The 17,948-nt window shown below is 37.4% G+C and overlaps 1 protein-coding gene across 1 annotated transcript in view; it reads right to left on the bottom strand.

Moving 5' to 3' along the window:
* cntn3a.2 (contactin 3a, tandem duplicate 2) overlaps positions 1–17,948 on the bottom strand; it is a 164,298-nt gene that overhangs the window by 20,236 nt on the left and 126,114 nt on the right. The window contains exons 13-17 of the mRNA XM_056449625.1: positions 12,953–13,070; positions 4,381–4,539; positions 3,865–4,014; positions 732–802; positions 188–422 (exon numbers count right to left, since the gene is read on the bottom strand). Of these exons, the coding sequence (XP_056305600.1) occupies positions 188–422; positions 732–802; positions 3,865–4,014; positions 4,381–4,539; positions 12,953–13,070 (733 nt within the window). The remainder of the gene's footprint in view (positions 1–187; positions 423–731; positions 803–3,864; positions 4,015–4,380; positions 4,540–12,952; positions 13,071–17,948) is intronic.

Genomic DNA, 17,948 nt, shown 5'->3' on the forward strand with positions numbered 1-17,948 from the left:
ATTACTTATAAAATGCCATGTTCTTTCAGCACTGCACATAATAAAGTGCTGGTGGTAAAAGAATCAATTCCAGCCTCTGCTCTTTGAACGTGTTATGCACCTTACAATAGACGGATAAATACAAAAAGAAAGAAAAAATCCATTGAGAAAAATGTAGCCTTTTTCCCAATGTAATTGACAGTCTCACCATTCTCGGCCGAGAACACAATGGTAACGGGGCTGAACGGTCCCTGGCCTTTGGTGTTGTAGGCGCCCACTTTGACGCTAAATGGAGAAAATGGCAGGATGGTCTCATTTCGGTACACATAACGGGACTGTGTCGGCACAGAGGTGACAGCATGCGTCCAGTTGACTTCCCCCAACGGCCGGAAAGCGATGATGTAGCCAAAACCATCTCCGTTTTGCAGGTCCTCAGGCACAGGCTGGGAGGGAAACAAAAAACTGTAGTGATATTAAAACATACAGACCAGATTCAGCCTTAAGTTCACACCCAGTGCCTTTCCAAATCCCACACAGTTTTCACAAAGTGATGCAACCTCTGGAGAGCGCAAATGAGCCGCTTTTCTAATATACAACCAAATCTGAATTGAATGCCATTACGGGAGTAAAGGGCCCAGATGGAAAACAGGCTTGGCTTTGACTGGGGTAATAAACACCCCATTCAATTCCATTTAATTAGCCAAAACTATTACCTCGCACAGAGGGAGTGATAATATAGACAGATGACTTACCTCCCATGTTATTACTAACTCTGACTTGGAGCCTCCCCCACCTCCAACATCGGTGGGGGCCGTGTCAGGAACTGCGTACAAGAAAATAAAGCAAAAAAATAAAAAATTCAATACAGCATAGAGATACAGCTCCTGCCTTGCTCATTGTTTCTTTTCTTTTTCTTTTTCCCAAAGCCTCATTATCAGTATCAAATGAAACAAAGCTCTGGTCCCTTAGCAACTGCTTTTAAAAGATACTGTGGGCAGCGGCTGAGTTAACTGGCTTTGTTTCTAGTAAATTTCACCATTTGCCAGCAGTCTCTCAACAATAATGCTTGAAGAATTCATTCTATAATGTACAAAGAGACACTTGAGCATTGAGTGCACTGAAATCATATCGCTTTATCATGGGATGTTTGAAGAACGCGGCCACTAAAACATTGGTGGATTCACTTTCAGACAGGACACCCACGAGTCCAACTGATGTGTAAAACTGGATTGCGCTTTCCAAATTGGCAAGCTCTGTTCGGATTGGCTGACCGATGTAATTTATGTTCACAATGTACCTTTGGAAAATGAAATTATCAATTCGCTTGCCAATGTGGACATGGCAAATGTTGGCAAGTCCAACGATAATTTGATCCTCAAATGGTTATATCAGAACAATTATACTTTTGGACCACTAACAAAATATGATTTTGCATTTTTTTTTGCTTCTTGTTTACCAGGACAACAAAGTTACTGGCAAAAACATAAAGTTAACAAAATAATTTCGATAAAATGTTTCCATGGAAAATGGTGGCAAATGCATGTCATCACAGTAATTAAATAAATTATTTAAATATAACCCAGCAGGCACACGACATCATAAGACGTCAATATTAGGTTATATTTAGGTTGTGATGTCAGGTGACCAAAATTCAATGTTGACCCAACGTCTAAGAACAACATTATTTTGATGTCCAATAATGACGTCAAATGATGTTGATATTTGGTTGATTATAGGCTGTGTTGGTAAGTGACCAAAATCCAACGTCAAGCCAACATCTTAAACCAACTTCATGATGTCAAATACTGACATTTATTTGTCAGGTATGGCAACCAAAATCAAAAGTTCTGCTGTAACATCGTTGGACATTTATATTTGGTTGATTTAAGGTTGGACACTGACGTCCACCTGACCTTGGGTTCTGACGTAAACCCAATTTTCGTTGGGTTGTATTGTCAATCTGACATCATGTTGACGTCCTGTGCCTGCTGGAAAGCATACCATTCCGTAATTGAAAATATGATTAGGAAATTTACTGCAGACAATATTAACTAACAATACACTAAGTTAGAGTGTATGTTTGTGATTAGATTCTAGGTAACTCATTTGTTCCATTAGTTACTCTTTTTGTTTCTTTAGTGTAGTTTTTCATTATTTCATTATTATCAAGGTTTTTTTTTTCTTCACTTTCGCCAATAAGTGAAGTTTTTTTTCCCTCTCCGCTGTCGCCACTGGCTTGCATGGTTCGGGATCTGTAGAGCTGCGCATCGTTGGATTTGCTCTTCAGTGTTTGGACTCTCAGTAGTGATTATTAAACCACACTGAACTGAGCTAAACTGAACTGAACTTAAACACTAATAACTAAACTACACTGTTCCAATTTACTATGACCTTTTATGTGAAGCTGCTTTGACACAATTTACATTGTATAAGCGCTATACAAATAAAGGTGAATTGAATTGAATTATTCTATGCACTGAAGGCCAAATTGTGCTATTTTTTTTCTTTTGTGCTTTCTAAAAACAGTACATAACTTTCGCCACTTGAGGACATGGACAGTATTCTCAACAAAGACCTAGTTTGATGATGCTGTGACAGTGTGGACTGAGTGGGTTCACTGTTCTAGTGGTTTTACAATATTTTTATTAAAACATTTGTACAAACTTCAAAAGAACATTTTGTGTCTTTAAAAGTTCAGCATATACAGTTCATGACAAAGATAAAATAAATCAGTTATTACAAACAAGTTATTAAAACTATTATGTTTAGAAATGTGTTGAAAAAATCTCTGAAATCTGAAAAACTTCTCTAATTTGGCCCAAATGAATTAACGTTTTTGTTGAAGATGCCACTTATACACATCTCCCTTCATTCCCGTAGTTACTGGTTACTTTCTCACCTGTGTCTATATTAGTTTCTCATTCAAATATGCTTTGCTTGTTGTTGGATACAACATTTGCTTGTTGTTGGATACAACATTTGTTTACATGTAAGCTATGACTATTGTTTTTCATATTTTTTGTGGACTTTCCTGTTTTATATGAAAAAAAAAAACTTCTATAATTATCCTTATCATTGTGGTCTTGATAAATAAATTCTAATAGTTTATACTGTATTTAGTAATGTTATAAACTGTATTGGTCAAAATTATATTAATGCACAAGTCAACTAATAAGTCAGAATAGTATGGCAAGTTCTGAATTCATTATAACAATGCACTAAAATACAAACAATGAATGACTAAACCTTAAAGTCGACATGAAACGGAAGTTAAGATTGTCTTTTTCCCCATATCATGACGAACATTCAACTGAAACGATCATGAAATGAAAATATATATATATATTTATAGTCCTTTGGGAACCAATAGGACTGTTGGAAGTTGGCGGTGCTAACAAAATGGTGGAACGTTGACAAATAGATGAAAGCAGAAATTAAACGATAAATGCACTGTTAGCCCCTCCCCAAAGGCATTCCATGTGACCAGAAGAAAATAAAGGTTGTTTCATGTGGTGATGGAAGGTTATGGTAATTTGACCAAAGGCCAATATATTTTTAATTAAATAATGAAGTGCACAGGTACACATTGTTTTTAACAAGCCCTAGTACAAACATATAAAAATATAAAGAGCAATTTTTGTTTCCTGCCGACTTTAAAGAACGTAAATCTCACGGATTTGTTTAATATTGATATGTTTCAGTTTATATATAAAATATAATTTCACACTCGTATGAACTAAAATGTTCTTTTCTATCAACTAAAATAAGATCTTAATGTAATTACCTAAATCAAATGAATAAAAACATAATTTGAAGTATACTTTTATGACTTTAATAAGACTTTAATTTGAAATAGTGTGTAAATGAACACTGTCAGTGTCTCACCTGCATCTTCAGTTCTTGTTTTAAGAGACGCGGGGCTCGGTTCGCCCACACCGACGCTGTTTCTGGCCAGCACTCGGAACTCATACTCCACCCATGCGTTCAGATCTACCACCGTCGCCGTCAAGGTATTGCCATCAATCACCTCTGGGACTGAAAGCAAACAGAAAAGCCACGGTTTAACCATAAAGACCTGGATTACACAGCGCTGAAAAGTCAACAACAGAAGCCCAATTTTGAGCCAATGTTTACAGTAAGCTGGAAATGTCAGGAAACATAGAAGAAAAAAATTCAATTCCATGTCTCTTTCTGGGTGGGATGTTGTTCCAATGAATTCGAACAGCGGGGCAAGAGACCAGATTAAGTCGTTTTGCGTTAGGACTTAGAGACCCTTATATGCACTCAAAGCAAGCATAAGCTTCTTTTTTTTAAAAGCACATGAGACGTGCTATGGTAATTTCAGTCTCCCGCTGAATTGATGCTCCGCTTGACTAGCTTTAGCTAATCCTGTATTGTTACCCGTGTTCACCGCTTGCCAGCCCACTGTGAAAGCCGTCTTGGCCTGGATGATATAGCTTGTGATGGGGCTGCCGTTATCCTGGCCGGGTCTCCAGGAAAGCTGAGCCGTGCTGTCCGTGATCTCTTCCACTGTTACGCCATCTGGAGCTCCTGGGGGACCTGATTCAATCAGACAATTAGCGGCGAATTAGCAATTAGAAATGAAGTTACCTTCGCTGACACCTAACCTCGCTCACCTCCTGCCAGGAAGCCTTTCGCTTATCGGCCCACTAAGCTCTGTGATATAAGACGGGTCTCTAAAAGGTGTTATTACATTTTAAGCTGTTGCTTTTGTGGGAACACTAGATCTCTTTGAGAGTCATAGTAAAGCTTTTCTGAGGCTTGAGCTGTTTTCTTAACAGCTACGACACGTTTCTTTTGAAAAGCTGCAAGCAGGCATTTCACCGCACCGCTTTAATTGGTTCTTCCAATTAAAAATGTGCAGAGAATTGTCTTCCTTTGTCAAATTCACAGGCTTTTGGGGAAAAATATGAAGCATAATGGTTTGTGGTTTTGTCAGGTCAGGTCATTGTGTCCTGCACATCTTTCTTTCTGTTTGGTTTTGGTGGTCTAATGTGAGAATTCTGCATGTCTTTAGTCAAGCTAATTTTTACACAAGTAACTTTAAACCAAAGCCTTGCATTAATATTAAATAAAGTCTGACACTAGTTCTAGTTCAACAGTTTCTGTTCATTAAATTGCAGCATTTTTATACAATATTAACATATACACATATTAACTTGAACTAATGTATTAAGAAAACGGGAAGAGTTCAGATGCAAAAGCTGCTAAACGTCACTTCCGCCAAAAATTAGATAATCACATTGAGCAAATGTAAATCTACATTTTAGGCATGTAGTACATGTTCAACAAATAGTTTTGAATCAAATCTTAATCCCAGCATCAGCCCATTCAGAAATAACAGTTTGTTGGCAAAAGCCTCTAAACTCCACTTGTCATTGACAGCAAAAGATGCTATGTTTTGAGAACCAATCAGTAAAAGCTGGCTTATTGCGCTGCTATACATTGAAAGAACCTTGCAAATCGAATAATATATTTTCAATGTATAGCAGCGCAATAAGCCGGCTTTTATGAGGAGTCTGTTTTAATCAGATTCAGGATTTAAATTTTAAAAGATGTAGGGCTCTATTTTAATGATCTAGGTGCAAAGTCTAAAGCGCATGGCATTTAAAGCATTAAAGGCATGTTCGAATCCACTTTTGCTATTTTAAGGATGGAAAAATCCGGTCTGCGCCCTGGCGCATGTTATAATTGGGTTGTGCTTATTCTCTTAATCAGTTAAGTGTGTGTTTTGAAAATAATGTGCATTAAACCAATCAGAGTCTCATCTCCCATTCCCTTCAGTCAGTTGAGTCACGCCATGGTGCATTTGCTATTTACATGGCGTACTTTGTAATGGAAAAACTGAATGCTTCACTAGCAAGTTAAACAGACCATCTGCAGCGAGGATAAAGAACGAGCCACGTCTATTCAGCATCTTTACTTTCTTTTTACTTTACTTTTACTCTTTACTCCTTTACTTTCGTGGATAAGAAAACGGTGTTGTACGCACTCCACTGAAGACATCCATTAGCCTACATATTTAATTTCGTTTGTTAAGCACAAATATTTGTTGCAAAACTATTTCTAAACTCAGTTCTAATTTCCAGCAAACAAATAAATGAACAATATTAACGAAGTATGGTCAAAAAAACTGAGATATATCCAAACACTCGTCCTTTTCTAATGGCCCTTATGGTGATGCAAACATCTCCAAAACCTGACAGGCGGACAAATCTAAACTTGTTTTTATTAAAACTAATATGCATATAATAAATAACACTGCTAATAATAATGACATTATACATAAACAAATTGTCATGAATAAAATGAAAAAAGCCCCCCGTCATGAAGAAGGCTAATATTATATCTATTCTAAAGACATTTGTGTATTGCTGTACATCCTGTGTGTACTAAGCAATGTGTAGGCGTTTAAGGTGCACAATAAACGAGCTCTGCGCTGGACTTTTGACCTGCTTTCCGCTGGTTAATTGCGCAGCTTATTTTAGTTCCTCAAAATAACAATGCACCAACAATGAGCCTTAACACACCTCCTTTCTAGACCAGAACACTCATGAGTCCACAAAGTGGCGCAAATTGATTTGCTATTTAAACAACTTGGCGCAAGGCAGGAAAATTGGGGTTGCGCTGGTCTGAAAATAGCAACAAATCGCGCCAAACACGTCTCGCACCTTATTGCGCTGGGTGCATGATAGGGCCTGTAGTTTGATGAACTGCATGAGCATGTCCAACTGTCACTGAATGGCAAATGAAAATGCCCCTTACCTCAAAACTCATGGATTACTTGTGCATTATAAGAAAAAAGAAAATATAAATGTACAGTCGAAAGTGCAGTACTTTTGAATGAGTCAGATTTATTATAGTTACATTAAACAGCAACCGCACTTCACGAAACAAGACAATGCCGTTCTTTTAGCCCATGGATACAATAACATGATATAACCCTTTAACTGGCTGCTCTACTAAAAGGTTGAGCATATTTTGACTGTTTTAAATAATGGTTTACACACACATCATTGTTGGTTTACAAAAAAAAACAAACAAACATAATCCTGTTGCACTACTACACTTGATTTCGCTTTTATTGTAAAAAAGAAAACAATAAAACGTGTTAAATGAGAATCTGAAATATTCAAAAATGTTTTAATTTGATTATATTTTTAAATAAATTGGTCTTACACTTTTCAGATTTTCCATAGTATATGTATTGAAGTATGAAGTTTAATTTATATGTATATGTATTAAGTTTGTTAACTAGCAACATTAGGAGTTAAGAAAATAGTTTTCTTGGTGGGACAATTAAAGGGATAAACAAAAGAGACGAAAAAGAGATGTTACGATCAAGACCTTGAGTATGGTGAGGATGAATGAATGACAGCTTTCAAAATTGTCTGAGAGACATCCTTTTTTTGCACAGTAGCTTACTTTTTGCTAATGTAAGCTATTTCTTTAAGATAAATATAAATGTATAAAACTATACATTATTTACATTACTTTATACAGTATTATATGTCCGATAACCTTTTATATAAATGGACATCCACAGACATTGATGCTTCTCAATGTTTTGCTCTGCTCTACTTACAGTATGTCATAATACATGAATTGATAATATTTTTAGCTGTGGGCAAAGGGAATATGTTTTTATTCACTTTATTTTAATGTTTACACAATTTTTTATCAGAATGTTTTGCACTGTACATTTTACACTGCATTATTTGAATCTAACAAGCTTAGTTTACAATGTTTGCAACGTTGACATTGTTCCACTTACATTAAATCTACATCCCAAACATCAGAAATGACAATTGATAATTAGGATTTTATTAATGTCAATTTTAATGTTATTGACAGGTTTCATTTTTCCTTCGGCTTAGTCCCTGATTTATTAGGGGTCGCCACAGCAGAATGTACTCATGCTTATGGCCCGTTTCCCGTTAGCCCGTTGGACTAAATGTATGTTGTGTGTAGTTTTTCTGTAATTGTAAACATTTTAGAGACTGTAAGGGGCTGTGTGTGTTCATATATGTTGCATTTACTTATTTTATGTAATTGCAGACGTTACAGTAGGCTATTTCACACTCTATCATTGACACAAGGCTATCATTGATCTGCAGTTATAATCAAATCATGCTCATAGAAAGGTTATTAATGAACATTTATACAAGTATTGTATATAAAGCATCTGTGATCATTGTGAGAAGTGCTACTCATATGATATGTGAACGACCCATTCAAATTTACTTTGACATTTCCTCGAGTGAGAATGTCGATGACGACTGCGACTTTGTTGTACACCACGCCCACCATTGGTACCCTTTTGGCAGTGGAAACGCAAGCCTGTTAAAGGTTGACAGTACCAGCTGGTACTGTATGGTACTGTACCACCCAGTGGAAACAGTATGGAAACACAGCGGAAAATTACAAGACACTTTTAGGTGGTTTGTGTAATGTGTTTCATGTTTGGTAAAATAATTTCTCGGTTATAACTAATTACAATGTCTTGTCCCAATAGGTGGATTTTGAGGTTTTTGCAAAAAAGCACACATGGATTGTTTTGACGCAAAAACTAAATCTTCTTGATTTTTTAAAAAACAAAATTATTAAAATCTAAATATTGTCTAAAGAGACATTTATATAAAAAAGCTATTTTACTTACTAGCTAATAATATTATCATTATTTATAAAATGAAACTTCTGAACCTAATCAGAGGAGTCTGATAGAAAATGCTCATTTGCAAGAAAAGAGGTCTGATGGATTTAGAGGGTTTTGCATCTGAACTCTTCATGTACAGATGAAGCCATAATTATTAGAACCCTGACTGATTGTTTTTTCTTTTTTAAATATTTCCCAAATTATGTTTAACAGAGCAAGGAAATTTTCACAGTATGTCTGATAAAATTTTTTCTTCTGGTGAGTCTTATTTCTTTTATTTCGGCTAGAATAAAAGCAATTATATATATATATTTTTAAATCCATTTTAATGTCAAAATTATTAGCCCCTTTAAACTAATTTTTTTTTTCGATATTTGAACAAACCATCGTTATACAATAACTTGCTTAATTACCCTAACCTGCCTAGCTAGCCTAATTAACCTAGTTAAGCCTTTAAATGTCACTTTAAGCTTTATAGAAGTGTCTTGAAAAATATCTAGACAAATATTATTTACTGTCATCATGGCAAAGATAAAATAAATCAGTTATTAGAAATGAGTCATTAAAGCTATTATGTTTAGAAATTTGTTGAAAAAAATCTTCTCTCCGTTTAACAGAAATCGGTGAGAAAAATAAACAGGGGGGCTAATAATTCTGACTTAAACTGTATATATTTACTACAAAAATGATTAATAAAGATGAGCTTTCCGGATATATTCTTGTACAGTAAATCACACTTCTGTACTGTAACTAGGCCTTTCAGTGCGTCATTGACCGCTCACTTTCACCCCCATTAATTTGTTCAATGTTAAAGTGAATGATTCCTTGATCTATGTCTATATGAAGAGTTCAGAAGCTAAATCCGCTAAATGCCACTTCCGCCAAAAATTAGATAATGACATTGAGTAAATGCTTTAGGCACGTAGTACACCATCAACAAATAGATTTGGTTCAAATCATCCAAATCCCAGCGTCAGCGCATTCAGAAAAAACTGTTTGTATGCAAAAGCTGCTAAACGCCACTTGCCTTTGACAGCAAAAGCTGCTATATCCCGAGAACCAATCAGAAGGGGTGAATCAAATCATATGTTTTCAATGTAGCAGCGAGCTGATAAGTCGGCTTTCATGGGGAGAGTGCTTTATTTTGCTTCTGATTTCAATTTTAAAAGACAGAGTTTGATGAACTGGAAGAGCCTGTCCGGCTATCAGTGGATGGCAAATGAAAATGTCCCTTACCTCAAAACTCATTATAAGTGCATTATAAGAAAAAGAAAACACAATGTACAGTCAGAAGTGTAGCATGCATTCATAACGCGCTTTTGCGCAGCGACGTTACTTTAAATGAGTCCGATTTACTATACATTAAACGGCAACACCGTTTCACGAAAGACAGAGTTAAGATGCCTTTCTTTTATCCCGCATGGATGCTAAACAAAAACAGACCAAGACCTTGAGTATGGTGAGAATGAATGAATGACAGCTTCTAAAATTATCTGAGAGACATCCCCTTTTTGCCCAGTAGGCCTACCTTGTGATTTATCTGCTAATGTAAGCTATTTTTAAAAGATAAATATAATGCATAAAACTATACGTTTATATTAGCCTACTTCATATTACCTATATGTCTGATAAGCTTTTATATTAATGGACAATGCACAGATATTGATGTTTCATGTTTTAAACTACAATATTTGAATCTAACAAGCTTAGTTTACAAGGTTTACATTGCTCAACTTGCATTAAATCTAAGTCCCAAATATCAGAAATGACAACAGATTGTTAAGACTTAACTAATGTCAGTTTTAATGTCATTGATTAATGCGCTTACTTGACAGATTTTATTCATTAATTTTCCTTCTGCTTTTTCCCTGGTTTACCACAGCGAAATGAACCGCCACTTACTTCACAGATGTATTTTTAATTTTAGGTGGTTTGTTTAATGTGTTTTATGTTTGGAAAAATAATTTGTAATTACATCTTTAGTTATTTTTCAACTAAATACACTGTCTTGTCCCGATAGGTGGATTTAGAGGTTTTTGCAAAAAAAGCACAAGTGGATTTAGCTGGTTTTGATGCAAAAGAAAATCTACCTTGTTAAAAACCAAAGAATTGTCTAAAGTGACATTTATGAAAAAAAAAATGATTTTATTAGATTATAACCTTTTCATTAAATATAAAATGAAACTTCTGAGCCTAATTATAGGAGCCTGATAGAAAATGCTCATTTACAAGAAAAGAGGTCTGATGGACTTAGAGAGTTTTGCATCTGAACTCTTCATATATTCCTGACAAATATTAACTATTGATACACTAAAAGACATTTATTTTTAGCAATGGAAAAATATCTAAAATATGAATTATTCTGATGCTTAAAAACATCTTTTGACCGACATTTTTTGTTATAAACAACCTCCCAATTAAAAACCTTAGACCCATGGTTCAGTTATAGGCCCCCTTAATAAGAAAACCCACTCATTTAACCCACAGATTTAGTTAGGCCAACTGGTTTTATATGCTCACAACAGCCAGTTTTACTTGCATTTTCTGGATGGCCATTGTTAATTTTACATCCTGCTTCTACACTCTTATAAACCATTATTACAAGCTCCGGCAGTAAAAGATGGCATGTCAATCTAATTTCAATTGAAAGTTATTGATCCCGCTAAAACCCATTTGTGACCTTTGATAAACAGCTTTGATATGTTCCTCTAATTAACTCTAATGGAACGCGTAATAACGGATCAATTCAAAAGACAGATGCATTTCCTTGGCAAAGCATTCACATCTTTCATCTATCAGCTTCACCTTCCAAATCCCCAACCCTACGCTGCTGCACTGAAGATTGGGATTGTTATGATTTTTAAGGTCGTTTTTGGTCATCAAGACATCATTCATCTCATCCAAAATAAGCGATCGTTAAAGATTGTTAAAAGACCATTAAGTGATCAAAAGATGGCTGTTTGATGAGAAACGATGAAAACAAGTCCAGGGCTTATTGTGTTTTTATCCTCAACAGTTTTATTTCAAAATGTATGGGACGCTTGTACTTTTATACAGTTTGTTTAAAATCTGTCAAATAAAAATTCAATTTACAGTAATTCAATTCAATACATTAAAAAAGTAACATTAAGACATTTAGAATAACTATGTTAATATTGTTTTACATTATATATAACACAATAAAAGAGGTTTATGAAATACAGTTCGTTTGAAAACAGTTGTTCTGCTTCATGGTTTTGTAGAAATATAATCTCTCACTATTCAAAAGTTTCTTTAAAATATGCTTGTATTCATGGACACATTAGGTTAAAGTAAAGTTACAATAACCATGTTGATATTTATTCTTCAAAGAATCTTGAAAAGTAAAATTAATAACAACTTTCACAAAACAAAACATTGATAAAACTATATGTATTAATATATATTTTACTTAAAGCGATTTAAAGGTTTAATAATATAATATAATATAATATAATATAATATAATATAATATAATATAATATAATATAATATAATATAATATAATATAATATAATATAATATAATATAATATAATATAATATAACAGGAGGCGAAGCAGTGGCGCAGTAGGTAGTGCTGTCGCCTCACAACAAGCAGGTCGCTGGTTCGAGCTTCGGCTCAGTTGGCGTTTCTGTGAGGAGTTTGCATGTTCTCCCTGCGTTCGCGTGGGTTTCCTCCGGGTGCTCCGGTTTCCTCCACAGTCCAAAGACATGCAGTACAGGTGAATTGGGTAGGCTAAATTGTCAGTAGTGTATGTGTGTGTGAATGTGTGTATTTGTTTCCCAGTGATGGGTTGTGGCTGGAAGGGCATCCGCTGTGTAAAACAAATGCTGGATGAGTTGGCGGTTCATTCCGCTGTGGCGACCCCGGATTAATAAAGGGACTAAGCCGAAAAGAAAATGAATGAATAATATAATATAATAAATTATATTATATTATAATTTAATTTATTATAATACAATACAATATAATAAAAATATAATATAATATAATATAATATAATATAATATAATATAATATAATATAATTTGTTTAATTAATGTTTATTTTACAATGATTTCTGAATGACCATGAAACATTGAATGTTTGAGTATTGAAGGCTTTAAATCACATGAATAAAATACAATTCAACATTATGATAGAAATTTTAAATGGCAGTAATATTGCAAAACATTGCCTTTTTAATAAATGCTGTTTTGCTGCACAGAAGAGACTTGAAAAGGCAGTAATGTACATCTGAAGCTCTTGCAAAATCCCCAAGCATTGCTCTCTTACCTTTCACGATTAATATAGCAGCAGCTGATAAACTCTCAACATCTGTGTCCACCACACAAACGTACTTTCCGGCGTGTTTCAGCTGTATATTCCGAATCATCAGATCTCCAGATGTACTCTAGAGATATAAACACACACACACACACACACACACATACGCATTACTATCTCCTCCATCAAACCAGGACTTCACAGTGACAGGAGGATGTGTGAGTTGTTTGCTGTAGTCTCTGCGAGTGATTCAGTACATGTGGACACCCTGCTGGGTTTGGGAATGAAAACGTGGCCCAAATCCACAGCTAATGGATGACTTTTGGCCAAGGCTGTGCACTGCTGCATTTGAAACGTCCGTCATGGATAAACATTCCCTCCGGCCAAGCCTTGGGCTCCTTCGGCATTGCAACAGAATCTGGCTTCCAAACTCACTTGCTAATTGGCTAATTAGAGCTTAATCACATTTAAGAGGTAGTGTGATTGGATTCAGTGTGCCGAAACCCCCGTGATACGAAAGTGCGCAAGTGATGAATACTAAAATCCACACGCGACAATTAAATGCCGTTTTTAATCTAATAAAGATGAAGAAAGTTGTTTGTAAGAGGGGACGTGAACTTTTTTAAGTGCTTTATAAGGGGATAGAAGGAGTTCTGTGAAAATCAGAAGAAGGGATAATAATTATGATGACATGTGTGGTTATTGAGTGAAAAGAGGATCAGAGACAGCATATGTTGTGATCCTAATGAGCATCTTAAAGGGTCACGAAACACATTTTTTAAGATGTTGACTGTCATATATGTGTCCCACGTTGCTAAAAACACTATTAGGACACATATATTTTGCTAAAAAGTGAAAACTGGTTGTTTTTGCATTATTTCGAGCAAATTCGTTCTCCTGGTTTGAAAAGAAATTTTGAAGCTGCGTCACGGCCATTTGATTATTGTGTAAATTCCAGTGTAAAGACTGGTTGTCTCTATCGGCCGATACAACGTGACATCTTTGAGTTTAATCATTAATTCGTGAGAAAGACTTGGTTTGAACCAATCAGCGTGCTTTATTGTGAATGAGATGCATCTTCCTTAATATGCATGATATAGCTTCGAAGACTCTTTTTATCTGTTACAGTGTTCAGAGAGACGCCGTGTTGTGTCACCAACTGTAATTCAAACTAGCGGAAGAAGAAGAAGAATTGTTCGGAGACATGGGTCATCAGTGTTGTGTTTATAAATGTGCTGCAACATATAGTAGTATCAAAATTAGTAGATGTTGTACTAGCAGTAGTGTAGTGTCATTGGTGTAGTAGTATCAGAAGTAGCAGATATTGTCGATGTAGATGTTGTAGCAGTGGTAAATGTTGTTGTAGTAGTATAAGTTGTAGTAGATGTTGTATTAGTATCAATAGTAGTAGTCATTGTAGTAGTAGTAGTATGAGTTGTAGTAGACGTGGTAGTAGTAGTAATTTTTTTTCTCCATCTATTTTATATATATATATATATATATGCTATTTTTTTCATTTAATGATAGTTATATATACACATATATACATATAGTTATGTATACACACATATATATATGTATACACACACATATATATATAAATATAGATATATACACACACATATACATATATATATATATATATATATATATATATATATATATATATATATGTTTATATATATATATATATATATATGTTTATGTATATATATTTTTTTCCATATATGTATGTAAAAATAAATAAATAAATAAAAATAAATTAATTAATTAAACAAATAAATAAGTAAATGTACCGCAACAAAGGTTTTGTTTATATTTCCTGCAATGAGAGCGCAGTTCGTGTGTGGACCCACATGTGTGGATTACAGTGGTCTGCTAACATGCAACAAAAATATGTTTGTAAGGAACTTTTTACCCAAGAGCTTTTCGAATCTGGAAATGGTGAAATCTGGATTTGCCACTCAAGACACAGTTCCAGTTTGTGTTGATTGTCCTGTCTCTACAGTTTTGGTAAGTGTGCGATCAATATTCTTTATGTTTATTCAGATGGCAAAATTTGTTAATATCGTCAGCAGTACTCTTTCTGTCATGGATTGGTCAGGCTCTCACGACCCCCACTCACGAAGATCACCATCACCTGACTTCTAATGAGCACACAGCTGCATCACATTCACGAGCACCAGATAAAAGCACAGCACTCCAGTCGCTCATTGTCCGGGCTCGTCTCGACGAAAGCGGACAACTGAGCGACCACTCAGCGTAGTCATCCTCAGCTAAAACAAACGATTTACTTACCTGTTCTCTTTGTATTCCTCCTAGTCTTCCTGGTCCTCCCGAATCGTCCTGTCTTCCAGTCCTTCCAAGTCTGTGTCATCCTCTGTCAGCTGTATCTGGTGTGTGCTGTCCATCCTCGTGTATTCCTGTTACCCAGCCACGGAGGAAAAGACCCCAACATCATTCCTGATCCTCCTGGCTATCCTTCATGTGCTCCTTGTTGTCATTTAATAAACACCCTAACGTTTCCTTACCTCTGTCTCCTGTCCGCTTCATAACAGAAGCCCGGACCTATAACGACGACAACATGAGCACCCCCGATCACCTTCAAGAGCTGGTGGACCAGTTGAAGCGGATTCTACAGCCACCAGCTCCACTTTCCAACGCACCACCAGCACCGAGCACTTCCGCCTCCACAGTTTCTTCTTCGGCCCTTCCTTCCAGTCCCATGGCCCGACCAGCGCCCTACTCAGGCGGAGCGGGGGAGTGCAATGGTTTTCTGTTACAATGTTCCCTCATATTCGAAATGCAACCTTCTCTATATCCCACAGATAAGTCGAAGATCGCCTACATCGTATCTCTACTCTCTGGACCTGCACTTAAATGGGCTGAGACGATCTGGAACCAAGCCGGGCCGGTCATGAATTCCATCACTACCTTCACGGAGTATTTCAAAGAGGTGTTTGGACGTTCTGATGGGGAAGTAGCCGCTGGAGAGCAGCTGTATCATCTAAAGCAAGGTACTCTATCTACACAGGAATATGCTCTCCGGTTTCGCACTCTAGCAGCTGCAAGTGGATGGAATGAGAGATCGTTGTTGACCACGTACCGGCTCGGCTTGGAACCCACTCTCCGAATCCAACTGGCCACATTAGATGATACAATGGGTCTGGAGAGATTCATCCAACATTCTCTCCGATGTTCCGATCGTCTCCGTTCCTATCAACAGGACACCATCACCCCCTCGTCTGCACTCCTCCAATCGCCTGAGTCAACAGCCTCTCCAGAACCAGAACCCATGATAATAGAGTCTGGAAGACTGACATCAGCGGAACGACAGAGGAGGCTGACCCGGGGTCTGTGTCTATACTGCGGTGTCAGTGGACACACCCGTATGGAGTGTCCCCTTCGTCCCATTCGGACTTCAGTGAGTGTATTCAGTACGAATATTGAACAATGTAAACCACTTACTACCACCGTACAAATAACTACTGCCTCTATTTCTCTCCTTGTCACAGCCCTCATCGACTCCGGGTCAGCAGGGAACTTCATCTCCCAATCCCTCTGTCGTCAACTCCACCTCCGTACTGAGGCGTCCTCGCATATATACCAGATACAACCGATAACCCAGTGCACTCGATCTTCGACCCGTATCCATCGACAATGCGAAGACATCCTTCTTCAAGTGGGGTTGTTACATCAAGAGAGGATTCAATTTCTGGTTCTGGAGGGTGCAAATATGGACATCATTCTAGGGCGCCCGTGGCTGGTGAAGCACGATCCCATCATCTCTTGGGGCACAGGAGAGATAAAGAAATGGGGATCTGGATGTACACCTGCCTGTTTTCCAAATCTCCCTCTTCAAGGTCGGAACCCCATTTCTTTGTTTGCAACATCGGTCGAGAGCCCTCCTGAGAAGCAGTCTATCCACATTCCTAAGGAGTACAGCTCCTTTCATGATGTCTTCTGCCCCAAGAGAGCTTCCCAGCTACCGCCGCATCGGCCATGGGACTGCGCGATCGACCTAGTTCCAGATGCCCAGTTGCCAAGAGGTAGGATCTACCCGCTCTCGCTTCCAGAGAATCAGGCAATGGAAGATTACATAAGGGAGGCTCTGAGTCAGGGGTACATACGTCACTCAAAATCACCAGCCGCCTCAAGCTTCTTCTTTGTGGCCAAGAAGGACGGAGGGCTGCGTCCATGCATCGACTACAGGGTCCTAAATAACGGTACAGTAAAATACCGATATCCCCTTCCTCTGGTACCAGCCGCTTTGGAACAGCTCCGAGAAGCTAAAGTCTTCACTAAATTGGACCTCCGCAGCGCGTATAATCTGATAAGAATACGTGAGGGGGACCAATGGAAGACAGCATTCGTGACCCCTACTGGCCACTATGAATATGAGGTCATGCCTTACGGTCTGGTCAACGCCCCCTCCGTATTCCAAAACTTCATTCATGAAGTCCTCCGGGAGTTTCTTCACCACTGTGTAATAGTGTACATAGATGACATCCTCATTTACTCCCGGAGTGAGGCCGAACATCGCCAACACGTTGCGGAGGTCCTACACACATTGAGAGAACATCACCTCTACCTCAAAGCGGAGAAATGCTCATTCCACCAGAAGTCGATTCATTTCTTGGGATACATCATTGACCAAACCGGTATACGTATGGATGGGAAGAAAATTGAGGCTGTTCTATCCTGGTCAGAACCCACTTCCATTAAGGAGCTCCAGAGGTTTCTTGGGTTTGCTAACTTTTATAGACGGTTTATCAAGGACTACAGCAGGATTACATCACCTCTCACTAATCTCCTCAAGGGTAAACCCAAAGGACTGGAGTGGACCAAAGAAGCAGCCGCAGCCTTCCGCCTTCTTAAGAAGGAGTTCACAAGGGCCCCACTCCTGACTCATCCTGACCCAAATCTTCCTTTCGTGGTGGAAGTGGACGCATCCACCACCGGCGTCGGGGCAGTATTATCTCAACATCATGATACACCGCCCCGA

Source organism: Danio aesculapii, chromosome 23, assembly GCF_903798145.1.
Source record: "Danio aesculapii chromosome 23, fDanAes4.1, whole genome shotgun sequence".
NCBI lineage: Eukaryota > Metazoa > Chordata > Actinopteri > Cypriniformes > Danionidae > Danio > Danio aesculapii.